Raw genomic sequence first — 22,648 nt, forward strand, 5'->3', positions numbered from 1 at the left:
ATCTCATCCTAGGCTTGCCCTAGGGTAATCACCATCCCACTCTCCGCCATCAGCTGCATAAGAAGTCCTTGTTATCTCCCCCTAACTAGCTCGCGAATACCATTACATATCACTAAGACTAGATAATTCTTCGAATGAGAGGTCCTACCCTACAACGGTTGGACTCAAACAAGAGCTGCGAAATAGAGCTAGACCTAACCTTCTGAAATTATTTAGTCCTCGCAATATGTAACTTAACATATTCGTTTACTAGTTAGTCAAAGATAACTAGAACTCCTAAAAGCACAAATCAAGCAGCATTCGAGCATTGAGTAAACATAATCAAGCATATCTCATTCAAGCCATCAGTGACTAATCTGTACTCGCATGTGGTTCATAAAGTTGAGATACATATAATAGGCACATAAGGCATCCTTCCTAGATCCTTAGTCCTAATCTAGCATGCAGTTCTCATAAAGCTGATACACATATAACAGGCACATAGGCAACATAACATAACCTTGTATGGGTAATTTGGGAGTACTTACTTGAGCTCGGCTGATTGCATGCACCACACCCTTTTCTCTTTTCAAAGTTCTTTTTCTCTTTTCAAAATTCTTTTCTCTTTTCAAAATTCTTTTTATAAAAATGATTTTATTTTGAAAATTTTCAAACCAAGTCCTCAGTTTGAGTCCAGACACACCCGATAGTGTGCCCGAATCCCTCAAACCAAGGCTCTGATACCAACTTAAAATATCCCAAAATACAACCCAAAAATTTCGCTTTAAAATCATTAATAAAACCATAAGTATCATCAATCATATAAAAAGTCATAAATCATGTATCTCGAAAATATCATATCAAAACACTGTATCAAAATCACATGTCCAAATATCAGAGTAAATCATCTCAGGCTAAATGTTGTGGTGTGTGTGATGCAGTCATCCCGAGCTCTTCCCCTTACTAGCGGAAGTAGCTGAAACCAAAACTGAAAACTGTAAGCACGAAGCTTAGTGAGACTCCCCAAACTACCACATATCATACACATAATAACATACATTGGGCCTTGCCCGCTACATCAGACCGAAGTCCGGCATCAGCCCCGCCCGGCATTGGACCGAAGTCCGGCATCGGGCCCTGTCCGGAATCGGACCAAAGTCCAGTATACATATAACATATCAACAAGCATATAACATAAACACATAACATAAACATATAAACATTCCTCATGCTTGCCCCGACATCGAACCGAAGCTCGGAACACATACACATAACATATAAGCTAAACATTTCTCGGGCTTGCCCCGGCATCGGAACGAAGTCCGGAACACATAAACAAACACATGCAAGAATCACGGCATCGGACCGAAGCCCGGAAACATATACACTACATCGGGCTAACCCCGACATCGCTAACATACATAAACAGGCCGGCATTGGTGCCTTAGACCCGTTCCTAGGAGGAAAACTCACCTCACAAAGCTGGCTGCTGAAACTCTCGGTAAGGAATCTCTATCGGCTGCACCCACGACTCCCCAAACTATCATTACCAAATAACACTTAGTTAAAATCCAAACAATCCTTCTTAGGGTAAAATGACCATTTTACCCCTGATCTAAATGGACCCATGACCTAAGCCCAAATCCAAAACATAAAGGCCCAAATCCATATATTCTAATGGCCCACTTATGGCCCAATTTTCTAAATTGGGCCCAACTTCTCAAATGGGCTTTTTCTCAACTCCAATATGCAATAAAATCCATTATCAGCACAAAAGAATAATCCTCTAAGGCCCATAGTCAACTAGTCCAAGGAAATGGTCCAAAAAGGCCCACTGATGCAACGAACGCAGGGCGTTCCCTTGTAGAACGCTGGGCATTCCTCCTTGGTTCAGATCGCGAGCCCCAGTGGGAACGCAGCGCGTTCCCAAGACCTACGCAGGGCGTTCGCATCCAGTTTTCAAAAACGGGCCATTAAGCACTTTATGCTTAAGCCATGCTATCCAAACACAAATCCAAGCTATCTAAGACCTCTATAATCATAAAGTCACGGACTTGGTGACTTTGCATGTCCCCCCCAAGTCCAAATCTCAAGAAATAGCAATCAACTTCCATAAATGTGGTCCTAACTCTTGCATGAACCCATTAAGACCTCAAAGATCGAAACTTTACTGATATAGGGACACTATTAGCATCAAGGGTGGCAACCCTAGGCCTATAAACGAATTTGAGTCATAAAAATCCATTATTAGGACTAAAAAGGTCCAAAACATCATTACACTAGATCTAAGCATACTTGAGGAAAGTTGTGAACTTTATACCTTCAAAGAGTCCCAAATGATGATGCTATCCCGGATCTATGAGCTCAAGATACTCAAGTTCCTCTTCACTAGCTTCTCCTTCCTTCTTTCAAGCTTCTAAGCTCCAAAACAAGCTTCACAAGGCCACACACCCAAAAGAATGAGAAAAGGAGGCTATCTAGAGTTTTCTGGGGTTGAGAGGCTGGTAAGAAGGCCAGGGTTTGAGTCATAATGTTGTTTATATAGGTCCCAAACCCTAAAAATTAGGGTTTGCATTCAGCGCGGGAACGCAGCGCGTTCCTCAGGGGAACGCCCCGCGTTCGGGCTCCGTCTCCAAAATCCAAAGTTGGCAGAAATGGTCCCTCCTTCCTCCAAATTCCATAATATTAAGGTCCAAAAGCAGTAATTCAATATGTAAGGGACCAAAATGTAAATAATACCTGGAGTAGGTGTTACAATTTGATTCTGTTAGGGATCGAAAATGTTGAATTTAGGGTTAGAAAGTGTTGATTTTAGACTTAGAAAACATTGACAGATTTGTACAAACCTTAATTTCTAATCTTGATCTTGCTTATGTTTGATCTGGAATGGCTAAACTAGAATGGATCTAAACAAACACGTCCATATATACGTAGGAGAGAGAGAGAGAGAGAGAGAGAGAGAGAGAGAGAGATAGAGAGGGGGGAGAGAGAGAGAGAGAGAGAGAGAGAGAGACGTGTCATTTCTTTTATAATAAACAAATAAATAATTAGACAAATTGAGCTGGCATAAGAGGTAACCGGGTTACCCCTTCGTTTTGGCAAAAAGGACATATTCGACCCGACAAAAACAACTTTGTTCCCTTAGAGGGCAAGAAAAAAAACTTAAGGTACTTAATGGGAAAAGTCAAAAAAGATAATAGGTCCTTTGCGTCATTTTCCCTAATGATAAACCATTAAACATGTTAGTAAAGATAACTTATCCTTACAACTTAATTACATTTTTGTCTCCAAAAGTCAACAATGGTCGCGATAATATTTATAAACGGTGAATGTACATTTATGACTTTGTAAGAAAAACACATCACTATAAGCATTTTATGGTCACCGTTTAATTGTCTAATCCCCTAATCTAATAAATAAGTACTAAAGTGCCACGTGGCAGTCACTAAGCACCCTCCCATCTAATTTTCCCGCTCAAATAACCAATATGAATTTCCGACTTTGCCCTTGATATCGAAAATATCATTCTGGCTTTTTTTTCCGCTCATTTCAATTTGACGTCGTCTTCTCTTTCTTCCCCTAATCGGATAAGATAGCATGAATTAAGGAGTTGATTGTTAATTTCAATTCTGAGATCTTGTAACAATCATCTTCCATAAATAACATTTGCATCCCCTTATCAAACCCTAGAAATTAACAAAACAAAAATGCTTCTCTCTCACATACCCTCTCTCGCAAAACCAACCCACAATCCATATTGAATGGGATTCCACTTTCGCAACAGAGATTACAGAGGCAGTCACAACCTAGAGAGTCGTTCAGGAACTTGATGACGACAACTTGATCACACAAAATCAGCAACAATTTTATCCAAAATCACAAAAGAAATTACCAACGATATTATCTCCCAAATCGAATCCTATAAAGCCGGTCTTTAATCGATCTCAATCGAAGCTTATAATCTGCATCGAAGCTTGTATTTGAAGTGTATTTCGTTGTTGGGCTCTATCAATTTCTCAAGGTTACTACTTAATTATGATAATTTTTAGTATTTCTTAATGTTTCGTTTGTTTTACTTTGATTGATTTGAAGGATTAAAGTTAAGATTAATACCCATTCGAAGGAACATGAGAGATCTTTCTGTAAATTCTTTAAAAGCCTCAAGACACCTCTTTTATCTCCTCTACATTATCTTTTTGGCATGTGATGTTTTTATGGTTTTTTATAAGAGTTACATTTGGTTTCTTCAATTTTGTTCCTACATATCTTTTTGCTCATTGGTTTACTTCTTTTGATGATATATAATTTTCAACTCCAATCTATTTTGCAGGCATCTGAGTTGCATTAGGAATTCCCCGCACACAGCAGATTTGGTTAAGCTCCTCTTGAAGTGATAAGGTTATTTCTTTTGTATTTTGCTCTTGATTTAGATGAAAACTCTTAATTTTCAAGATCTTCTGGCTGGCTATTGACTTGACATGTAATGGTTAAAGTTTGTAACAACAAGATGATATAAGTGATTTTAGACAAAAATGGTTGAAGAGGTAGTGGGTGCTGAGAAGACAAGGTGGGATTTGGTTTCAGTTTGAATCCAAACCAAAAGATGTTTCTTACGATTCATACTCTTTCTTGAATTCTAATTTGCTCTTACTTTCATTATCTATTTCATATTCATCAATCAAACATTATATAACAAATATATTGAAGTATGCCAAAGAACAAGTAGAGAGAAGGAAATGGCTCAATTTATGTTGTTAGGTTGCCAAAGAAATGACTCAATTGATGTTTGATTTGTTAGGTTTCCATGGGAGATTACCATATGAATATCTTAAAATTGACGCTTTTGGGAGAACTGTTGTACATAGCTTCCGTAATAAATAAGTGGTAAGTTTTTAGAAAAAAAATTAATGTCTTTAGACTTTTGGTTTTGATCTTCATGTGTTGTTGTTGATATGCATATTGTTCAAATGATAGTTTCAACTTTAAAATGTAAAGTATGTAGATTATGTACTTTAGTGTTAAGAATTGTATTGATTTTATTGGTTTAGGACTAAGTGCTTAATCCATATTGTGATCTAAAGACAATGAACTATAAAAACCCTGTCAAAGTATGTTCAGATTGATTCTTTAACTTCATCTTTTCATGATTACATTTTTTTAGCAAATCTTTGATTACTCATTACGCTTTGTATTATCAAAAATGTTTTACTTCTCAACCGTGGTTTCCACGGGTTTAAACCTATTATTTATCCTAATAAATAAGTACCATATTTGCCACGTGGCATTCTCTTAGCCCCTTCCCATTGATTTTTCCCGCTTAAATTAGGAAAGTGAAATTCCGAATTTGCCCTCTAAATTTGACATATAAATTCTATGGTATGCAATTTTGAAATAGAAGTGGGACCTCATGCAGTGGTTCATTGTAATAATGCAAGATTCGTGAACTATAGGTGTCACAACCCACTAAAGTCATAATATTCTTCTCATTTAGGAAAAAGTAAAAGATTTCCCTAGCCGTATAGAAAATGTTATTTAATGACAATGAAAACAATTTGTTCAATTATTTGCTAATTTTGTTCGGTTAGACGGTTACTATTTATTACTATTTTTTCTGTGATGATGATGTTTCAAGATTGGACTTAACATGCCATATTTAACGGGATCATTCCTATCATTTCATTCAAATTCAATATATATATATTTTGAAATAAAATATCAAACAATTTTCTTCCCCACTTGGATTTAATTATTATATGATAATTATCTTTTGTTCTTAAGCTACCAAATATATATTATATTTTAGTTTGATAATACATGCTTATTGATATTTAATGTTTGGTTAATTGATTTGGTAATCCATGGTTGATATTATGTAGACTCATTTATTGTTCATATTATGCTAATGATACATCATCTAAGTTTAACCAGATTGCAGATTAAAGTGTTTTGGCTGTAAGGAAGTCAAAGTTTAGAATGGATAAAGACACATACGAGTACAATAATAATGGTAATTCATGTCTGTACTTTCTCTAATTTGTTAATTAGAGCATCATACTTCCATTTCTTTCTATTACAACATCCTACTTTGAAAAATTGCAAGTACAATGCTATAATTTTGGATATCTACCCCTTACAATGCATTATTAAGATAAAAAGTTATAAGTATAATGTTAAAATTGAAAGAACTGATAGTAGGGTGCTATAAAACACAAAGAAATGGAAGTATGTTTTTATATCTATAATTTATAGATTGATTTGTATTGTAGTTTTCACATGGTGACAATTCCTTATGAAGCATTTGGATAGCTGAATTCATACCCCATTGGTTGTCTAAGGAGATCTTTATTGTTTTTTATGACTAATTAAATTAAATTGGATCATTGTGTCATGAAAATGGACTAAAGTTTGTAACTATTTGTAGTTATCCACGTAATAACTTCATTTAACCTCAAACACAACACTATATATTTTTATGCGCCAAAATGGTAATTATGTAATTATATATAGTTTTGTGTAGTCAGGTTTTTTACTTAATTTACATCAACTTATTATAAGTTGGTTTTCATACAAGTATGTGATAGCATTTTACTTTCATTTTTGACAAATTATAACATTCTACTTTCACATTCCTTTTATTAAAATAACTTATCTTATTTTCATTTTAAACAATGATAGCATTGTACTTTCAGAAGTATGATTAAATTGCTCTCATCTACTTGAAAAGATTAACAACTTCAAAATTTGTATTAGTATATTATAACTTAAATTTTAATCTTGATAGCATATTCACTTTTATTGTGTTCTATATGTGTATGTGTATATGTCTTCTGTGTGTTTTATGCAGATTTCTTAAAGTAGTTTGCTATTAAAATTTATACATTCACTTAAAATATTATTTTCTTCTTCTATGTTTTATATTTACAGTCTTAATGGCCGGCCAAAACATCACTTTCGTAACGTATATTGGATATGCAACTAAATATATGTATTAATTTTAAATAGTCAATACAAAAAGTTTAAAAAAATATTAAATTTTATTAATAATTTAAATGTTTTATAAATATTTTACCCCTCAACTTACAGCACTCTTAAAAAAATTATAACCCATAATGACATCCAATTTTAATATTGAACAGTGGAAATTTAGTAAAATGGCATTTTTGTTCATATATTATTAAACATTATTATTTTGGTCTTTTCAAGTTCATACAACATTCATTTGATTGTGTATTATAAAGTATTGCATCTTTGTTTAACTGAGGTACCATATTTTTACGTCATTACTGTTATAGTATTTATTATTTGTAATTTTCTGCACGCACAACACATATAAGTACCATTTCTGTAAGTTTTTATAATGTGTACCAAATTTGTTTCATAGAAAAAGGACTAACTTTATAAAGTCGATAGTGTTTTTTTTTTTTTTTTTGCATTAAATGACTCTTTTACCCCTCAACTTTCATCACTATTAAAAACATTATAACCCATAATATGTCCAATGTTTTTTTATAGTTATTAATTTTTGTTGTCTATATAAAAATTTTAATCGTACCACCCGTAGTTTCCACGGGTTATAACCTAGTGAGTGAATAAATGTACACAATATTCACGATATAATATTAAACATGTAAGCAAAAGTTATCAATAATCATAACAAAAGAAATAACACGTTAGTATAGATCATTTTTTATGACGTCCTAATTTTTTTATTTGTCGGTGTATGTAAACAATAGTAATGATAAACCATTAAACATGTTAGTAAAGATAATTTATCCTGACAGTTTAATTACATTCATGTCTCTAAAAGTCCACAATGACAACAATAATATTTATAAACGGTGACAATAAGTGAACATTTATGACTCTATAGGAAAAACACATCATTGTAATTGTATTATTCATGACAGTTATCGAAATAAGATTGAATGATAGATACATCTTCAAAAACACTCCACCATATAATGACGAGTTTGGCCTATAATAACGAGTTTTCATGGGTTATACTCATCACAATTGAACGAAAATAGAACTTATCATCAATGGCGCGGTCTTTCCTTTCATGTTGAATGAAAAAAAAAACGACATAATATGTCTATAATGACGGGTTCTTTACATGGATAAAATTGAGTTTTGTGGTAGTGAGCTCATCCCGAATCGATACCCACCGCCCTAAGTATAACAAAATAAGAATCTTTTAAAAGTTACCAGATAGTTAAGTTTGTACTAGTCAATAGATTGAGCCTCATCTTCTCATGTTAAGGAGGTTCAAAGGCAGATTTTTGGAAGACACTTCATTTCATCCCTAGTTATCCATTCCCACGTCATTTCTATTGTGCCCACCACTTTGACTTAGTTTTGACACATCCTACATGCATTTTACATTCGCTTGTCGACGATTCATTATATTAAATAATACGAAAAAGTTGAAGATATATGGTAAATTAATAAAAATAAAAATATTACTCCTACAAAATAAATGAAAGTTAATTTCAACGTATGTTACAAGAGAGATAATCTTTACCACTTTTATCACTTTAATGAGTTGTGTTAGAAGTGCTTTAGATAGTTTTCTGTTATAATTTACTTCTTGCTATAGTAATGTAAAGTATAAATTAGAATAATTCGTACAACATAAGATGCTAATTTATTTACTTCTTTTTTATAAGGAACAAAAGAATGTGTTAGATCTCCGTAAGCCTATGATCCTTACAACCTTAGGTAAATTACTTAAATCTATATAAAACATATCAAAAACCTAAATTACATTTTCCCTAAAAAAGTTTGGTCTTATTTATACATTAAATGAGTTAGGTCTATTTTAAAGGTAGTCAAATACCTAATATCTATGGAAAACCATTATTGTATCTATTTTAACACCACTGTAATATTCAAATTGACATATAATTTAATAAAAATATCATTTTATACTAAAAATTTTAGAAAAAAAAAATTAAATAAATGCGACATGAAACAAATTATAATCAAAAGAAACCACACAAGTATCTTGTTGTAATTGATAATTGACCAAAAGAAAATTACAATTATGTTCAAACCTATTCTAAGTTCAATAGTTCCATTAATCTTTGAATACAATTTCAAATTTAACAAAAGTAATTAATATTCAAATTTGATGATTGACCAAAAAATTGAAGGCTTGTTTGGACTCGTAATTTTTGAGAGATTCTAAATTTTAGCTTTTAAAAAAAAACTCAAAAAAAAATATGTTTGACAGAAGGATCTTTTACTTTTTAGCTTAAGTAAAAAGCTTCAAATTCAAAAATTATTTCAAGTAGTGTTTAAAAAAATCTCTTATATATTATCACAAAATTACTATATTGTCATTATGTTTCTATTTTATATTTTACAAAATGTCATTTTAAATATTTTAAATGTCTTCAGTTATTTTTGTTGAATACTCGTATATAAATAAAAACCGTAGTTTTCAGCTTGTAGCTAATTTTACCAAGTGTTCCTCAAAAATATCCATCATATAATAATACTATATACCAAACTTGACAAAACAATGTAGATATATGCATAATTGTATACATTATAATATAAGGTTTGAAAAATTGAAATTGACTTAAAGGATTAAGATTATGGTGGAAAGTTTGTTTCTATTATTTGTGGATAGAGTATATTTATGGCAATTAATTGGCGCCAAGAGAATTTGTATACCGGCCGAAAACCATATACGCCTAACAACCGGCCGCTGTCGTCCGTCTTCCCCCGCCTTATCCACCTGGTCCCCCGCCATCTTGTGGCTTCCCTTCGTGCTTAACTTGACCCCACGTCCGCTGTTCTTTGTCCTTGTTCCCCATTCCAGAAATTTCATCGGCAAATTGGTTCATTCACTGTTGCCATCTCATAAGCTTTTGAAATCGAATCCAAACGCTATTTGTAATCTCATTGCAGTTTCGTCTAATCACTGCTCATTTCCCATTGATTTTGCTATTTTGATTGAGGTTCAGTGAATGGAGAGAGTTGGTCGGAGTGAGCATGTGTCGATGCGATTCGGTCATTCACAGAGATCGTTCGAAAATGGAGCAAGTTCCTCTGATATGGCGCATGTGAAGAACCACGACAACGACAACGACAACGACGTCGATTTCGATGACGTGTTTGGCGGACCTCCGACGCGGACGAGGTACAGTTTTGGTGGTGGAAGAATCAAGTCGTCGGAGGAGTCCACCAGTTCTCCGTCTGGATTGGGTGAAAGGCCGATTTTCGGCGAGTCGTATAGTTCGCCGAGAAGACCTACCAGTGATGATTTCTACAACGATATTTTCAGGAGTAGTAGCGAGTCTGTTCGCTCGCCTAGATGGTCTTCTCCTACGCCTGGTTCGAGATCGTTAAGCCCTGCGCACCCTAAAATTGAGCCCTTCGCCAATTCAATTCCTACTGAATTCAGGTTTTTCTCACTTCTCTTTCTCTAAATTCATTGTTTCAAAGTACATTAACTTATCAAATTAGACGAATCTATCGTTGCTTTCGATTTCATATTTGATTATCTGGATTGGGTATTATAAACGTTGAAATCTTCCCCAAATTCCTGCTTTTCAAACAACTTTCCGTGATTTCCTTTCTCAAATTTTCTGATTTCGAATTTAGGGTTCGTGTATATGATGATGATACACTATTGTTTATTCATACTTTCCCTTTTTTCCCAATTCGCTAGCCTACCTCCCAGGATGAACAAAGCCGTAGACATTCCTGTATTTGGATCAAATCCACATTCATCCACCACCATTCTCTCTAGATTTTCAAGCCCAACAACCAAAGGGCTGGATGTTTTCGGAAATAATCAAGAACAACAATCCACAGAAAAGGAAACAGGCCACAAATCAAAGCCTAGAACAGCAAGAACAGGATCTCCAAGTAACGAATTTCACTTCTCTATACACAAATGGGCCAACGTAGGTGTTCCATTACTTATGTCTCTTCGTGGTAGTAAAGTTACTGCCATATCAATGGAAACCATGCAAGATTCTTCTTTCCAAAATGATAAATTATCAACAGAGAAAGAAGATATCAACCCTCCTTCTGCAACTTTAATGGAATCCATTGAGAAAGAAACTTCAATAATGAAACAAGTTAATGAAACCAAAGAACAAGGTAATGTCTGGTTTCACATATCTGATGAAATTTGTAACATTTGAAAGCTGATTATGTTTTTTCTGTGGGTTTAGGTTATGAAGAGGCTGCTTCCATTGATGTGGAAAAGAAAGAAAACATGGAGACAATGAGTGGTGTTATTGGTAAGAAGAAACTTGAGGTGAAAAAGATGAATAAATCTGTTATTGGATCACCTAAAAATCGAGTCAAAGGAATGGTCAAAGATTTCTTCAAGATATCAAATCAAGAAAAAAGTCCTCCAAAGACCAAAACAAATGTTGTCCATGGAAGTTTGAGCTCTAGATGGAAGACAACTGCAAAAAACCGAACTCATGAAGAAGTCAGTGGTAATCAAGAAAATGTAGAAATGGCAAAAAATGCTTCAAATAAAACATTTGATAGTGAAATACCTGAAGATATTATGAAAATGGTGCCCGATGATGACGCTGATGCTTCAACCACAATACCATTGGATAATAAAGCGCCTAAAGAAAATATAAAAATAAAAATAATACCAGATGCTTCATCTACAACAAAAAATGAGAAAATAGTTCCAGATGTTTCAAGAACTACATCATTGGATAGCAAAATGGATTCAGAAAATGTGAAAATGGCTCCAGATGCTTCATATATGGTAATTTTACTTACAATTATCTTAATTTCACTAACTTTATTTAACAAAAATCTATAATTATAAACCTTCCTTCTCATATTTCAATTCTGGATGTTTCAAAAATCGCCCGATCTTTTTTTTTTCGAAAATATTAGATATAATAAAATTATTATGTATGTAGTTATTAAAATAAAAAGTTCGAAGAAAGTATTATATGATCAGTATGAATTTAATATTTTTTATTGGGGAATAAAAAGAAAAACATTTATTGTATATCTAATAAAATTGATTAATTAGTGAAAATAAATAAAGAATTGAAACTTATATTAATGTTGTGTTTGGCGTGCCACAGCTAGCTGATAAGCTAGCTTATTTTTCGATCTTTTTTATGTTGTCGTGTTTGGCAAACCAAAAAGTAGCTTATAAGCTAGCTTTTTGAAAAGCTACTTACTTAGACTAGCTTTTTAGGAGCTTTTTTAAAAAATTTCAAATACACTCATTAATTAGTTATAGAAACACATACTCCTACATGTCCTTTTATGTAATTTTATATATTTTAGCTAGCTTTTCAGCTAGTTTTACCAAACGTTATTTTTTATCAGCTAGTTTTTTATTTAACAGCTAACTTTTTAGCTAACAGCTAGCTTTTCAGCTAGTACGCCAAACATAGCCTAAGGAGGCTAGATGTAATAGACACAAATATATAAAAGACAATGACAACGGATTTTTTTTTTAAATATTAGATATAATAAAATTATTCTGTATGTAGTTATAAAAATAAAAAGTTTGAAGAAAATATTATCTGATCAGTATGAATTTAATATTTTATATTGGGGAATTATATGAAAATAATAAAATAGATTAATTTGTGAAAATAAATAAGGAATTGAAATAAAATTACTCTTATATTAAGGGGGCTAGATGTAAATATGTAATAAACACAAAAACAAAATAAGCACTTATAATTTTATAAGTGGTTGAGCAAAATGTAAAAAAAAAAAAAAAAAAAAAAAACTATATATACTCTAATGATATTAACCATTTTAAAGCTTAATCTAAGTTTATAGATGTTTTAAGATGATCCCAATCTTATTGGGCTAGTCTATACTTTTTTTGTTTCCGGTGTTACACAAATAATATTACTACATTTGCGGTTTAATTTCTTTCTTTTACAAAATTTGTTGTTTTTAAGGTGGGGGAAAATTTTGAGAAGTCCAACAAGCCAAAATTTCCACAGAATCGTCCAATTAGAAAGCTCGAAGATATTTACTTTCAAAAGGATGCTTCATCAGCTTCTGGTTAGTTAAATAAAAACTCGAAGATATATGTCAATCCGATCATTGTAACCTAATATCATTTTGTTTGTTTTCTTTCTCAGAATCGGTTCCTCATGCCTCAAATGTTACTGTTGAAAACATAGACGATCCCTCCTTGGATAACTTCCATGTACACTTTTTCTCATTCTTCTTATTACTATTACTGTTACTGATGACTGATATTGTTGTTACTGTATAGGTAGAAGAATTGCCTCCAGTTGAGGACAAACTTTCGAAAACAGAAGAAGAATCTCTAGACACTAATGTAACTCTTTTCTTTTGCCAAATTAGCTATGATTATTTTTTTAATTTTAATCAAATTTCGTATTTAAACAAATAACATGATTGATTGTAGGGTTTGGACTCGAAGATCCATCTATGGTCAAGTGGAAGAAAAGGAAACATTCGTTCCCTACTCTCCACTTTACAACTTGTAAGCCCAAGACTTGACTTGTATACTGTTTTTTTTTATACTTAATGAGTTAACGTTTTTTTTTTATTTAACGGGCTTAATGAGTTAAGAACTTAATATCATTTTGCGGTTTGCAGGTGCTTTGGGCCGATAGTGGATGGAAGCCAGTGGCACTTGTTGATATAATAGAAGCAAATGGGGTGAAAAAAGCGTACAATCGAGCAATGTTATGTTTGCACCCGGATAAATTACAGCAAAAAGGTGCGGATTCGAATAAAAAATATATGGCCGAGAAGGTGTTCGATATACTTCAGGTAAATTCCGAAAATACCCTTGTACCAATACACTTATAATTTGATCATTTTGGTGTTGAAAATTATGATTGCTTTTTTGGGTTGTGGTACAGGAGGCGTGGGATCATTTCAACTCACTTGGTACTCTCATTTGACCATCAAAGGGCCCATTCTGCCAGGAATCAAAGATGTCGACCTTCACCCTGGCCCACCACCAAAAAAGACAATGTTTGCATTGTGATTTGTGAATGTGAATACCATCATTATGAAGTTTTGGACATGAAACAAGTTATATTATATACCTCAACTTTGAATTTGTTTTTTTTTTTTTTTTTTTTTGTCTATACAAACTTAGAGATGTACTACAACTATATACATGGTATTTTAATATTTACACAGTAATTCTTAAAACAAAATTGAAAAATAAAAAAGGACACAAATATATGGGATATATTAGGAAAATATTAAATATAGCTATAACTTATGCCCAAACCAGAAAAAGAAAAAATGGTTAACCAGGTTTTGGTCAATTTTTCAGTTCGGTGAACCAATTAATCTTTTAATAGTTGGTAAAATTATTTTTGAAGTTAACAAATTCATAATTAATTTCCAAAATAATGATATAATCTTTCGACATACAAAGTACCAAAATAAATTAACACTTTGGGTTTTAACGAACATTATCAAACCGAACCAGCAAAACCAAGTTATATCGTCATATTGTATTTAATAATAACAAATGATGGCAATTAGTATTTGCAAATAAATAATAGCCCCTTGTTTCTAAAAAAACTCACGAAATTATCAAACTTCAACAAGTTAGGGGAAAACATTACGAAGGATACAAGTACACCGTTATTAAAACCATAAACATCACAAAGGAAACATTATAAAGACAGCATTATAAAAGTATGCAATGCATGATTATGAAAATTAAACCCCAAACTAAAAGCATCAAAAAGTCTCCAACAAGTCATCCATAATTTGTTGGCAATTCTTCTAGAATTCATCCACAATTCATAAACAATTTAATATCCAAGTAGATGCACACTTGGTCCTTGAGTTGTTGTAGATCGGAACCAATAGACACGCAAGTAATCCGAGAAATAATATTGAAAATTATATCTAGAATAGTTGCAAATAATAAATCCTATTATTATTAATATGATTATCAAGTTTCGTCCAGAAACCACATCAATCAACCCAGCAGATATGTTGACAAAGTCGTTGCCCACGGAGAAGTTCAAGCTTTGCTTGGACATGGTTGATGTTCACATGAGGTAGGTCCTTTCGGGGACGAATGGCAGGAAGGGAGAGGAAGTTTTTGTTTGAGGTGGAGTTCAGATGATGCTCAAGTCAAGGTGGAGATTATTAAATGTGACTCGAGCATTTGGAGCATTTGGATCATGTTCATGAAGCATTTGGAGCACTTGGACCTTAATGGAGCACTTGGGGTTCATGGAGCATGTGACAAAGGAACGGATCTTCTAAGAGAGGAATGGATTATCAGACAAAGGGACTAAGCAAGTGCCAAAGGAACAGATCGTGTTCAAGGGGGTTTGGAGCACCTGGAAGGAGTTTGGAGCACTTGGAAGAGGTTTGGAGCACTTGGAAGGGATATGGAGCAACAAGGGGTCCTTGTTGCGCCACATGATGAAGAGATAGGTCAAGAGGGATGCTCTTGCGCCATCTTGTTTTCTTGTTGAGCCATGCATGTGCCTGCTGCTCATGGTGATGTTGTTGCTCCAAGATTGATGTTGTGCGCCATACTTGATGCTCTTGCGCTGAAACATCCCAAAAATACAGACCAAAAATTTCATTTTTAAGTTATGATGACGTGCCTAGGGCAGCACGGCAGAAGCACGAGCCGGACACGCCAACCGGCCCTAGCCCAGCAGGCTTAGCGTCGGCTGGCACCCCCGGGAGTGGAAGGCACAGGCGAAAGGCTCACACACGCCAACCGGGCCCAGCCCAGCAGGCTTAGCGTCCGCTGACGCCCTCGGGAGCGGAACGCACAGGCGAAAGGCTCGCGCCCGCCTAGAGACGCTCCCAGCTCCAAGACAAAAGAAACGGTCAGGAGACAAGCAGGAGCATCAGACCATTACCATCAGAGCCAAATAAGAGCGCCCTAACGGTTAAAGGCGCATGACTCTCCAATCAGCGCCCCTGATCCTGTCTCCCCAAAAAGCGATCTTGTCTGGTACGGATCAGGCAAGGGAGCTAGGTATAAAAGGATACGCTCTCAGACCTACGAGGTAAGCTCTCTGGACTCTCTAAGAGCGCACACCCATAGACCCTAAACACTCTCTAACTTGACCGTCGGAGCGTACTTCCGGGAGATCCTCCTGGAAAGCGGCTGACGGCCTTCTTTCTTTGTGATCTTGCAGAGGCAATCGAGAATCCAAGTGAACAATACCGATCGAGCCAGACCAAGGTCGCATCATTTGGTGCCATCCGTTTGTGAGATCAAGAACACAAACTAAAAGCACGAAAGTGACAAGTGAATGGCGTCCAACGGCAGTGAGGGACAACAGGCAAGTCCCATACGCCTCATGGCAGCGTTGGACGAAACACCGCCGCCTACAGCGGTCAGCAGGGTCGCTACAGGTGAAGGAAGCTCAACGGTAACCACTGACGGTGCCCCACAACCGCCAGTTCACCAGCCAAGAACAACTCTGGTGGGGCCATTTCCAACAACGTCCTTTCAGATGCCACCATTCTTCGTGCCGCCATTGCAACAAACACAACCGGTTCACTCAGCGATGATTCCACCAGGACACGTCTTCAACATCCCACCGTCGTTTACAGCGACACCGCCGTACCAGGTGACAAGGGGGCAGAGTTCAATGCTTTCAGTACCACCGTTGGCACAAATCATGATAGCTCATCCGCCACCTGTCTATTCACTGGCCGGCACATGGGCCGGACCAACCATCACCGCTAACAATAACTTACAGCAGACAACAACGGTTATCCCTATGCACCCTATACACCCTTTCCCCTCCAGTTACCCCCTCCAACTACCATTCCAGCCGTATCCCTTTTACGGACCAAGCCCTGGCTACCACACGCCACCACCATATGGCTTAAACACACAATACCAACCGTCGGGAGCGTCCACCACCCCAGGCCACGAATACGTTTCCCGTAGTGTGACATCTCCGTTTGTCAAAGAGTTGTTGGACTAAGAAATACCAAACACAGCCAAACTACCGACGCTCAAGACGTATAACGGAACCATTGACCCGGATAGCCACATCGACACATATGAATGGACCATGACGTCATTAAAGCTTGATGAAAGGTTTTGGTGCACGTATTTCCCAACTACACTCGACGGCAACGCCGGCACGTGGTTCAAGACGCTACAACCGGGCAGCATTTCCAATTTTGCCCAACTTAAGTATCTTTTTCTTACCAACTTTATGCAATTACGCAAGTACAAGGGAGACTCTCATTCAATCGTAGGCTGTAAGCAAAAGGAGGGTGAAACTGTACGGGAATACTTCACAAGGTTCATAAACGCCACGTTAGACGTACCGGGGCATGATGAGGGGCTCATAGCCGGTGCCTTCACGTGGGAGCTTTTGCCAGGACCTTTATCGCAAAAACTCATGGGAAAGAAGCCTCTAACACGGGCCGAATTGAAGGAAATGGTGGAGCGATATTTGAGACAGGAGGATGGCGAAGCAGCAAAACAGGCCTACTTGAATGCAATGACTCCCAGACACCACAACCCGGGTCACACGGATTTCCGAGGGGGAAGTAGGCACTACCGCCAAGCGAGGAGACCACAGGCTCGGTTCCGACCGTTTGCCAAGGATGACAGGCGTGGTCGTCGCCCGGAGGTGTACACGGTGTCGGAGAAGCAACAGCCAGCCAAATCACCAAAGAACCGGTACTGCGATTACCACAAAAGTAAGACGCATGACACAACTAACTGTTCGGTATTAAAAAAAGAAATGGAAGAGAAGCAGCTTAAAGGGGACCTGGTGGAAATAGCACGAATTTTGCGTGCCAAGTTTGACGCTGAAAACGCTAAAAAATACCTCGCGAAGGAGTCCAGCCTAAGGAGATATTCGTGATACGGAGTAAGAGAAGCAGGGGAGAGCAACAAACGGAACAAGGGACCACCAGAACCCCGATGCGCACGCTCACATTCTCTGTTCAAGACCCTCGCCCGGAGGGATGGAGGGGCGACTACCCACTGGTAATCCAAGCCTCCATCAGGGATGTAATCATACACAGGGTCTACGTTGACACAGGAAGTTCGGCGGACATCATTTATGAGCACTGTTTCCGGCTTCTCCCAGATCGCTGGAAAGACAACCTACGGCCCACGACGGGGAGGCTGGTCGGGTTCACCGGCCATAGCCTATGGCCGCTAGGCACAATTCACCTTCCCTTGACCATAACCAGCCACGATAAGCAGCAAAAGAAAACCGCCTTGATTGACTTTGTGGTCATCCGACATGCGGCGGAACACAATATTATTCTGGGGAGAACAGCTCTCTTAAAGCTAGGAGCGGTTCCATCAACCATGCACGGAGTTATGAAGTTCGATATTCCAACGGGCGCAGCCACGGTACTGGCCACTCCACCGAAAGAATTACAATGCTTTACAATTATGAAACCAGCAGAGATAACTAAAGAGACCAAGAAGCTGAGACGTGACCCCGCAAAAGGAAAGGAGGTGATCAACGCGGAACACCCTGACCAGCCGGTCAGTATTAGATGTGATCTCCCGAGTCGCGTAAGAGGCGCGTTGGTCGACTTGCTCAAGCGGTATAAACACGTGTTTGCATGGACCCCCACGGACATGGTGGGGGTACAAAGGAAAGTCATTGAGCACAAACTTGTAATTAAACCAGGAGCAAAGGAGGTTAAGCAAAAGAAGAGGGTCCAGGGTGGGGACCGTAATAGGGCAATCAACGCCGAAGTGGCCAAACTAGCAGAAGCTGGAATAGTAAGGGAAGCAATATTCCTGACGTGGATCGCCAACCCAGTCATGGTCCGCAATCAAGATGGGTCATGGCGAATGTGCATAGACTTTTCCGACTTGAACAAAGCATGCCCTAAAGACTGCTACCCCCTCCCAAAAATTGACCAGAAGGTAGAGTCATTGCAAGGATTCAAGCTGAAGTGTTTTTTAGATGCATATAAAGGGTATCACCAGATCTTGATGAGCAAAGAGGACGAGGAAAAAACGGCTTTTTACACGGACCATGGCACCTTCTGTTACACTAAGATGCCTTTCGGTCTAAAGAATGTCGGGGCTACATACCAGCGCCTAGTTGACTCGATCTTTGCCAAACAAATTGGGAGAAACATTGAAGTATATGTGGACGATATGGTGATCACGAGCCCGCACGAAGACAAGATGTTGCAAGACATCGAGGAGACTTTCCAAACCCTAGAGAAGGTAAAAATGAAGTTAAACCCGACTAAGTGCACGTTTGGGGTGGAAGAGGGGCAGTTCTTGGGGTACTATGTCAACAGGCAGGGCATCCAGCCCAGCCCGACCAAGGTGGACGAGCTCATTGAAACACCAACCCCAGGCACCCTCAGGGACGCGCAGGGCTTGAACGGGAAGCTTACAGCTCTGAGCAGGTTCATCTCAAAATCCGCTGACAAGGCCATGCCGTTGTTCCACACGTTAAAAGGTTGCATTGAGAAGAGCAACTTCCAGTGGACGAACGAGGCAGAAGTAGCGCTCCAGAAAATCAAGGAGGCATTACACAAGTTACCCACGCTGGCCAGTCCCGTCCCGGGGGAGACGTTGCAAATGTATCTTTCGACCTCAAACGAAGCAATATCCTCAGTATTAACTGTAGAATGGGAAGGAGAACAGAGGCCAGTGTATTTTGTAAGCAGGGCATTAAAAGGGCCAGAACTCAACTACCCCCCCTGGAAAAGTTAGTCCTGGCACTCATCTACGCGGCACGGCGACTAAGGCGGTATTTTCAAGCACATCAGATCGAAGTGCTAACAAACCGCCCCATCAAACAAATATTGCTTAAACCAGAGACGTCGGGCCGGCTAGCGAAATGGGCAATCGAATTAGGGGAACATGACATAAGTTACCACCCGAGAACAACTAGTAAGGGACAAGCGTTGGCCGACTTCCTGCTAGAAATCCCAGACGAGGGGGGCCCTGCCAAGGAGAAAGTGTGGGCAGTTGAAGAAGCTCCGCTCGACAACAGTTCGTGGACATTATATACGGATGGAGCATCCAGCAGGGAAGGCTCGGGGGCGGGGCTAATCCTGACTAGCCCAGAGGGGGAAGAAGTGACCTACGCCCTCCGTTTTGATTTTCACACATCAAACAATGAAGCGGAGTACGAGGCTCTGCTCGCAGGATTGCGACTAGCCAAGCAAATGGGGGCAAAGGCTGTAACAGCCCTGACGGACTCAAGTCTAGCAGCGAACCAGGTCAATGGAAGTTTCGAGGTGAGAGATCAGAGAATGGGAAGGTACATGAAGACGGTGAAACAACTAATCGAGTCGTTTAAGCAGTTCACAATAAGGCAGATACCTAGAAGCGAGAACAAGAAGGCGGATGCCTTAAGCAAATTGGCATCCACGTGCTTCGATCACCTATCGAAGAAAGTCTTGGTAGAGGTGCTCCGAGAAAGAAGTATAGACGAACGGCAGGTGAATACCCTAACGACCACTGGACCAACGTGGATGACACCATTCAGGGAATACCTGCAAAGAGGGGTGCTCCCGGACGATCACAGCGAGGCCAGGAAGATACGTATAAAAGCGCCCTCATATGCATTAATAAATGGAGAGCTATACAGGAAAGGGTTCACAGCGCCATGGCTGAAGTGTGTAGACCAAGCCAAAGGGAGAGAGATGCTACAGGAAGCGCACGCAGGCCAGGTGGGTGCACACGAGGGGGCACGGGCCCTAACAGGCAAAGTACTACGAATGGGTGTATACTGGCCCACAATACAGCAAGATGCGCTAGAAATAGCCAAGATGCAGGGAATGCCAGTCGTACGCCCCAGCACCACTGTATAACATATCTAGCCCGTGGCCGTTCTATCAATGGGGTATAGATATAGTGGGCCCATTCCCGGAAGCACCAGGGAAGCTGAAATACATGGTGGTGGTCGTGGATTACTTCACAAAATGGATTGAAGCAGAGCCGTTAGCGTGCATCTCAGGGAGACACATGATAAAGTTTGTATGGAAGAATATTATAACAAGGTTCGGGACGCCTAAAGTACTCATCAGTGACAACGGCCTGCAATTTGCCGAGAGCCCATTCAAGGAGTGGTGCGCCACTAAAGGGATAAAGCAACGGTTCACGTCAGTAGCGCACCCACAAGCGAACGGGCAGACGGAGGTGTCCAATCGAACTATTATGAATGGAATTAAGAAAAGGCTGGGCAGAGCAAAAGGGAACTGGCCGGAGGAAATACCAACAGTGCTATGGTCATACAGGACCACACCACGAACAAGCACGCAAGAAACCCCATTCAGCTTGACATACGGGACAGAAGCCATGCTCCCCATGGAATTAACAGTGAGTACGCTAAGGGTGGCTAGCACAGATGAAGAAAGCAATGCACGGGACCTGAGGGTAAACCTAGATATCCTAGAAGAAAAACGCGATAATCAGAGATGCGCCAGGCTGCATACAAGCATGCAACAGAAAGGTATTACAACCAAAGGGTAAAGGAGAAAGCGTTCAAAGTGGGCGAATATGTTCTAAGGAAAAACGAAGCAAGTCGAGCCCAACCCCAAGGCAAACTAGGCCCAGCGTGGGAAGGCCCTTACAAAGTCACGGAAACAAAATGGAACGGCGCGTATGCCTTAGAAACGATGGAAGAAAAGCAGATTCCAAGAACGTGGAACGCCAGGAACTTGAAAAAGTTTTTCTTTTGAAAAGAGAAAAGTATAATCCCAGTCGATCGATACGCTGCTTAGTGCGGCACGTCCCAAGTACTTAGTGTACACAAGTCCATGCTTAGTGACATGAGTTTCATACTTAGTATATTTGTAGTCCATGGTTAATGTAATGGGATTATTCAAATGCTAATCTTTAATACTTAGTGTATTAAATCTTAACGATTGAAAATGTGCATGTAGAGATCCATTCGTTGGGTACTAAGAGCACCCAGTACCGATACTTAGCGTATCGACAATGACATAGGCAAAGCAGAACGCCTAGCGCATCAGAGCGCTATGTTCTTTTCAATATATATATATATATATATATATATATATATATATATATATATATATATATATATATATATATGAAAGAGAGTAAGCAACAAACAAATAGCGCTTAGAGTTCGTGATTACACACATAAAACAGAGAATATTGTTCAAAAGCCCATACGTTATACAAACTAAAGGCACCACATGGCCATCAAAAGAAACATACAAGACAGAAACTAAAACATGCAAAGAAATTTTCACGCCCCAAGAGGGGTAGCACACGATGCCGGAGCATCTTCAACAACATCATCCTCGCCACATGTGACTTCGTTTCCCACAACAGCCACCTCACCTTCTCCAAGATCACCATCACCACCCTCGTTACCCTTCCCAGCACCGACCTCAGCCACCGGCACAATACCCTGACCCATTGCACTTTCCGGAGTACCCTCTGAACCAGCAAACGAGCACAACTCTCGGAGACCTCCAACACCCAATTCATCCAGACCCAACAAGGACGCATGATCCATACTGGCAAAAGATAACAAAGCATCGTTCACACTAACCACGGGACCGACAGAAGCGGCATCAACACCGACATCTCCACCACCAGCACTAGCAGAGGTTTTCTGAACAGACTCAACCCCGGCCATAAAAGCAGCATGCCGGATGAGACTTATCGCGTTAGTAAAGTCCGGGTGCTCAATCAATTTATCAACAATTCGAACAACACCAACATGCACCA

General features: G+C 38.5%; 2 protein-coding genes across 2 annotated transcripts; both read left to right on the forward strand.

Moving 5' to 3' along the window:
- Positions 1–9,637: 9,637 nt before the first annotated feature.
- Positions 9,638–14,044, forward strand: JAC1 (J-domain protein required for chloroplast accumulation response 1). The gene is made up of 9 exons (XM_079045424.1): positions 9,638–10,390; positions 10,658–11,094; positions 11,169–11,728; positions 12,900–13,005; positions 13,086–13,153; positions 13,223–13,288; positions 13,379–13,456; positions 13,573–13,749; positions 13,842–14,044. The coding sequence occupies exons 1-9, from the start codon at positions 9,954–9,956 to the stop codon at positions 13,881–13,883; spliced, it is 1,971 nt and encodes a 656-aa protein (XP_078901550.1). The 5' UTR covers positions 9,638–9,953; the 3' UTR covers positions 13,884–14,044.
- Positions 14,045–17,872: 3,828 nt separating this feature from the next.
- On the forward strand, positions 17,873–20,754 carry LOC145105993 (uncharacterized). Its single transcript, XM_079043048.1, has 2 exons — positions 17,873–19,643; positions 19,754–20,754. The coding sequence occupies exons 1-2, from the start codon at positions 17,873–17,875 to the stop codon at positions 20,752–20,754; spliced, it is 2,772 nt and encodes a 923-aa protein (XP_078899174.1).
- Positions 20,755–22,648: the final 1,894 nt, after the last annotated feature.

This window comes from Lactuca virosa, chromosome 4 (assembly GCF_052849685.1).
Source record: "Lactuca virosa cultivar CGN04683 chromosome 4, Lactuca_virosa_CGN04683_v6, whole genome shotgun sequence".
NCBI classification, from domain to species: domain Eukaryota; kingdom Viridiplantae; phylum Streptophyta; class Magnoliopsida; order Asterales; family Asteraceae; genus Lactuca; species Lactuca virosa.

Excerpts from the sequence above, each read along its gene's own strand:
- LOC145105993 (XM_079043048.1), top strand. The coding sequence starts at position 17,873 with ATGCGCACGCTCACATTCTCTGTTCAAGACCCTCGCCCGGAGGGATGG. Across the intron at positions 19,644-19,753 it reads CAACTACCCCCCCTGGAAAA|AGACGTCGGGCCGGCTAGCG; the intron begins GTTAGTCCTGGC and ends TGCTTAAACCAG.
- JAC1 (XM_079045424.1), top strand. The coding sequence starts at position 9,954 with ATGGAGAGAGTTGGTCGGAGTGAGCATGTGTCGATGCGATTCGGTCAT. Across the intron at positions 10,391-10,657 it reads TCAATTCCTACTGAATTCAG|CCTACCTCCCAGGATGAACA; the intron begins GTTTTTCTCACT and ends CCAATTCGCTAG. Across the intron at positions 13,289-13,378 it reads AAGAATCTCTAGACACTAAT|GGTTTGGACTCGAAGATCCA; the intron begins GTAACTCTTTTC and ends GATTGATTGTAG.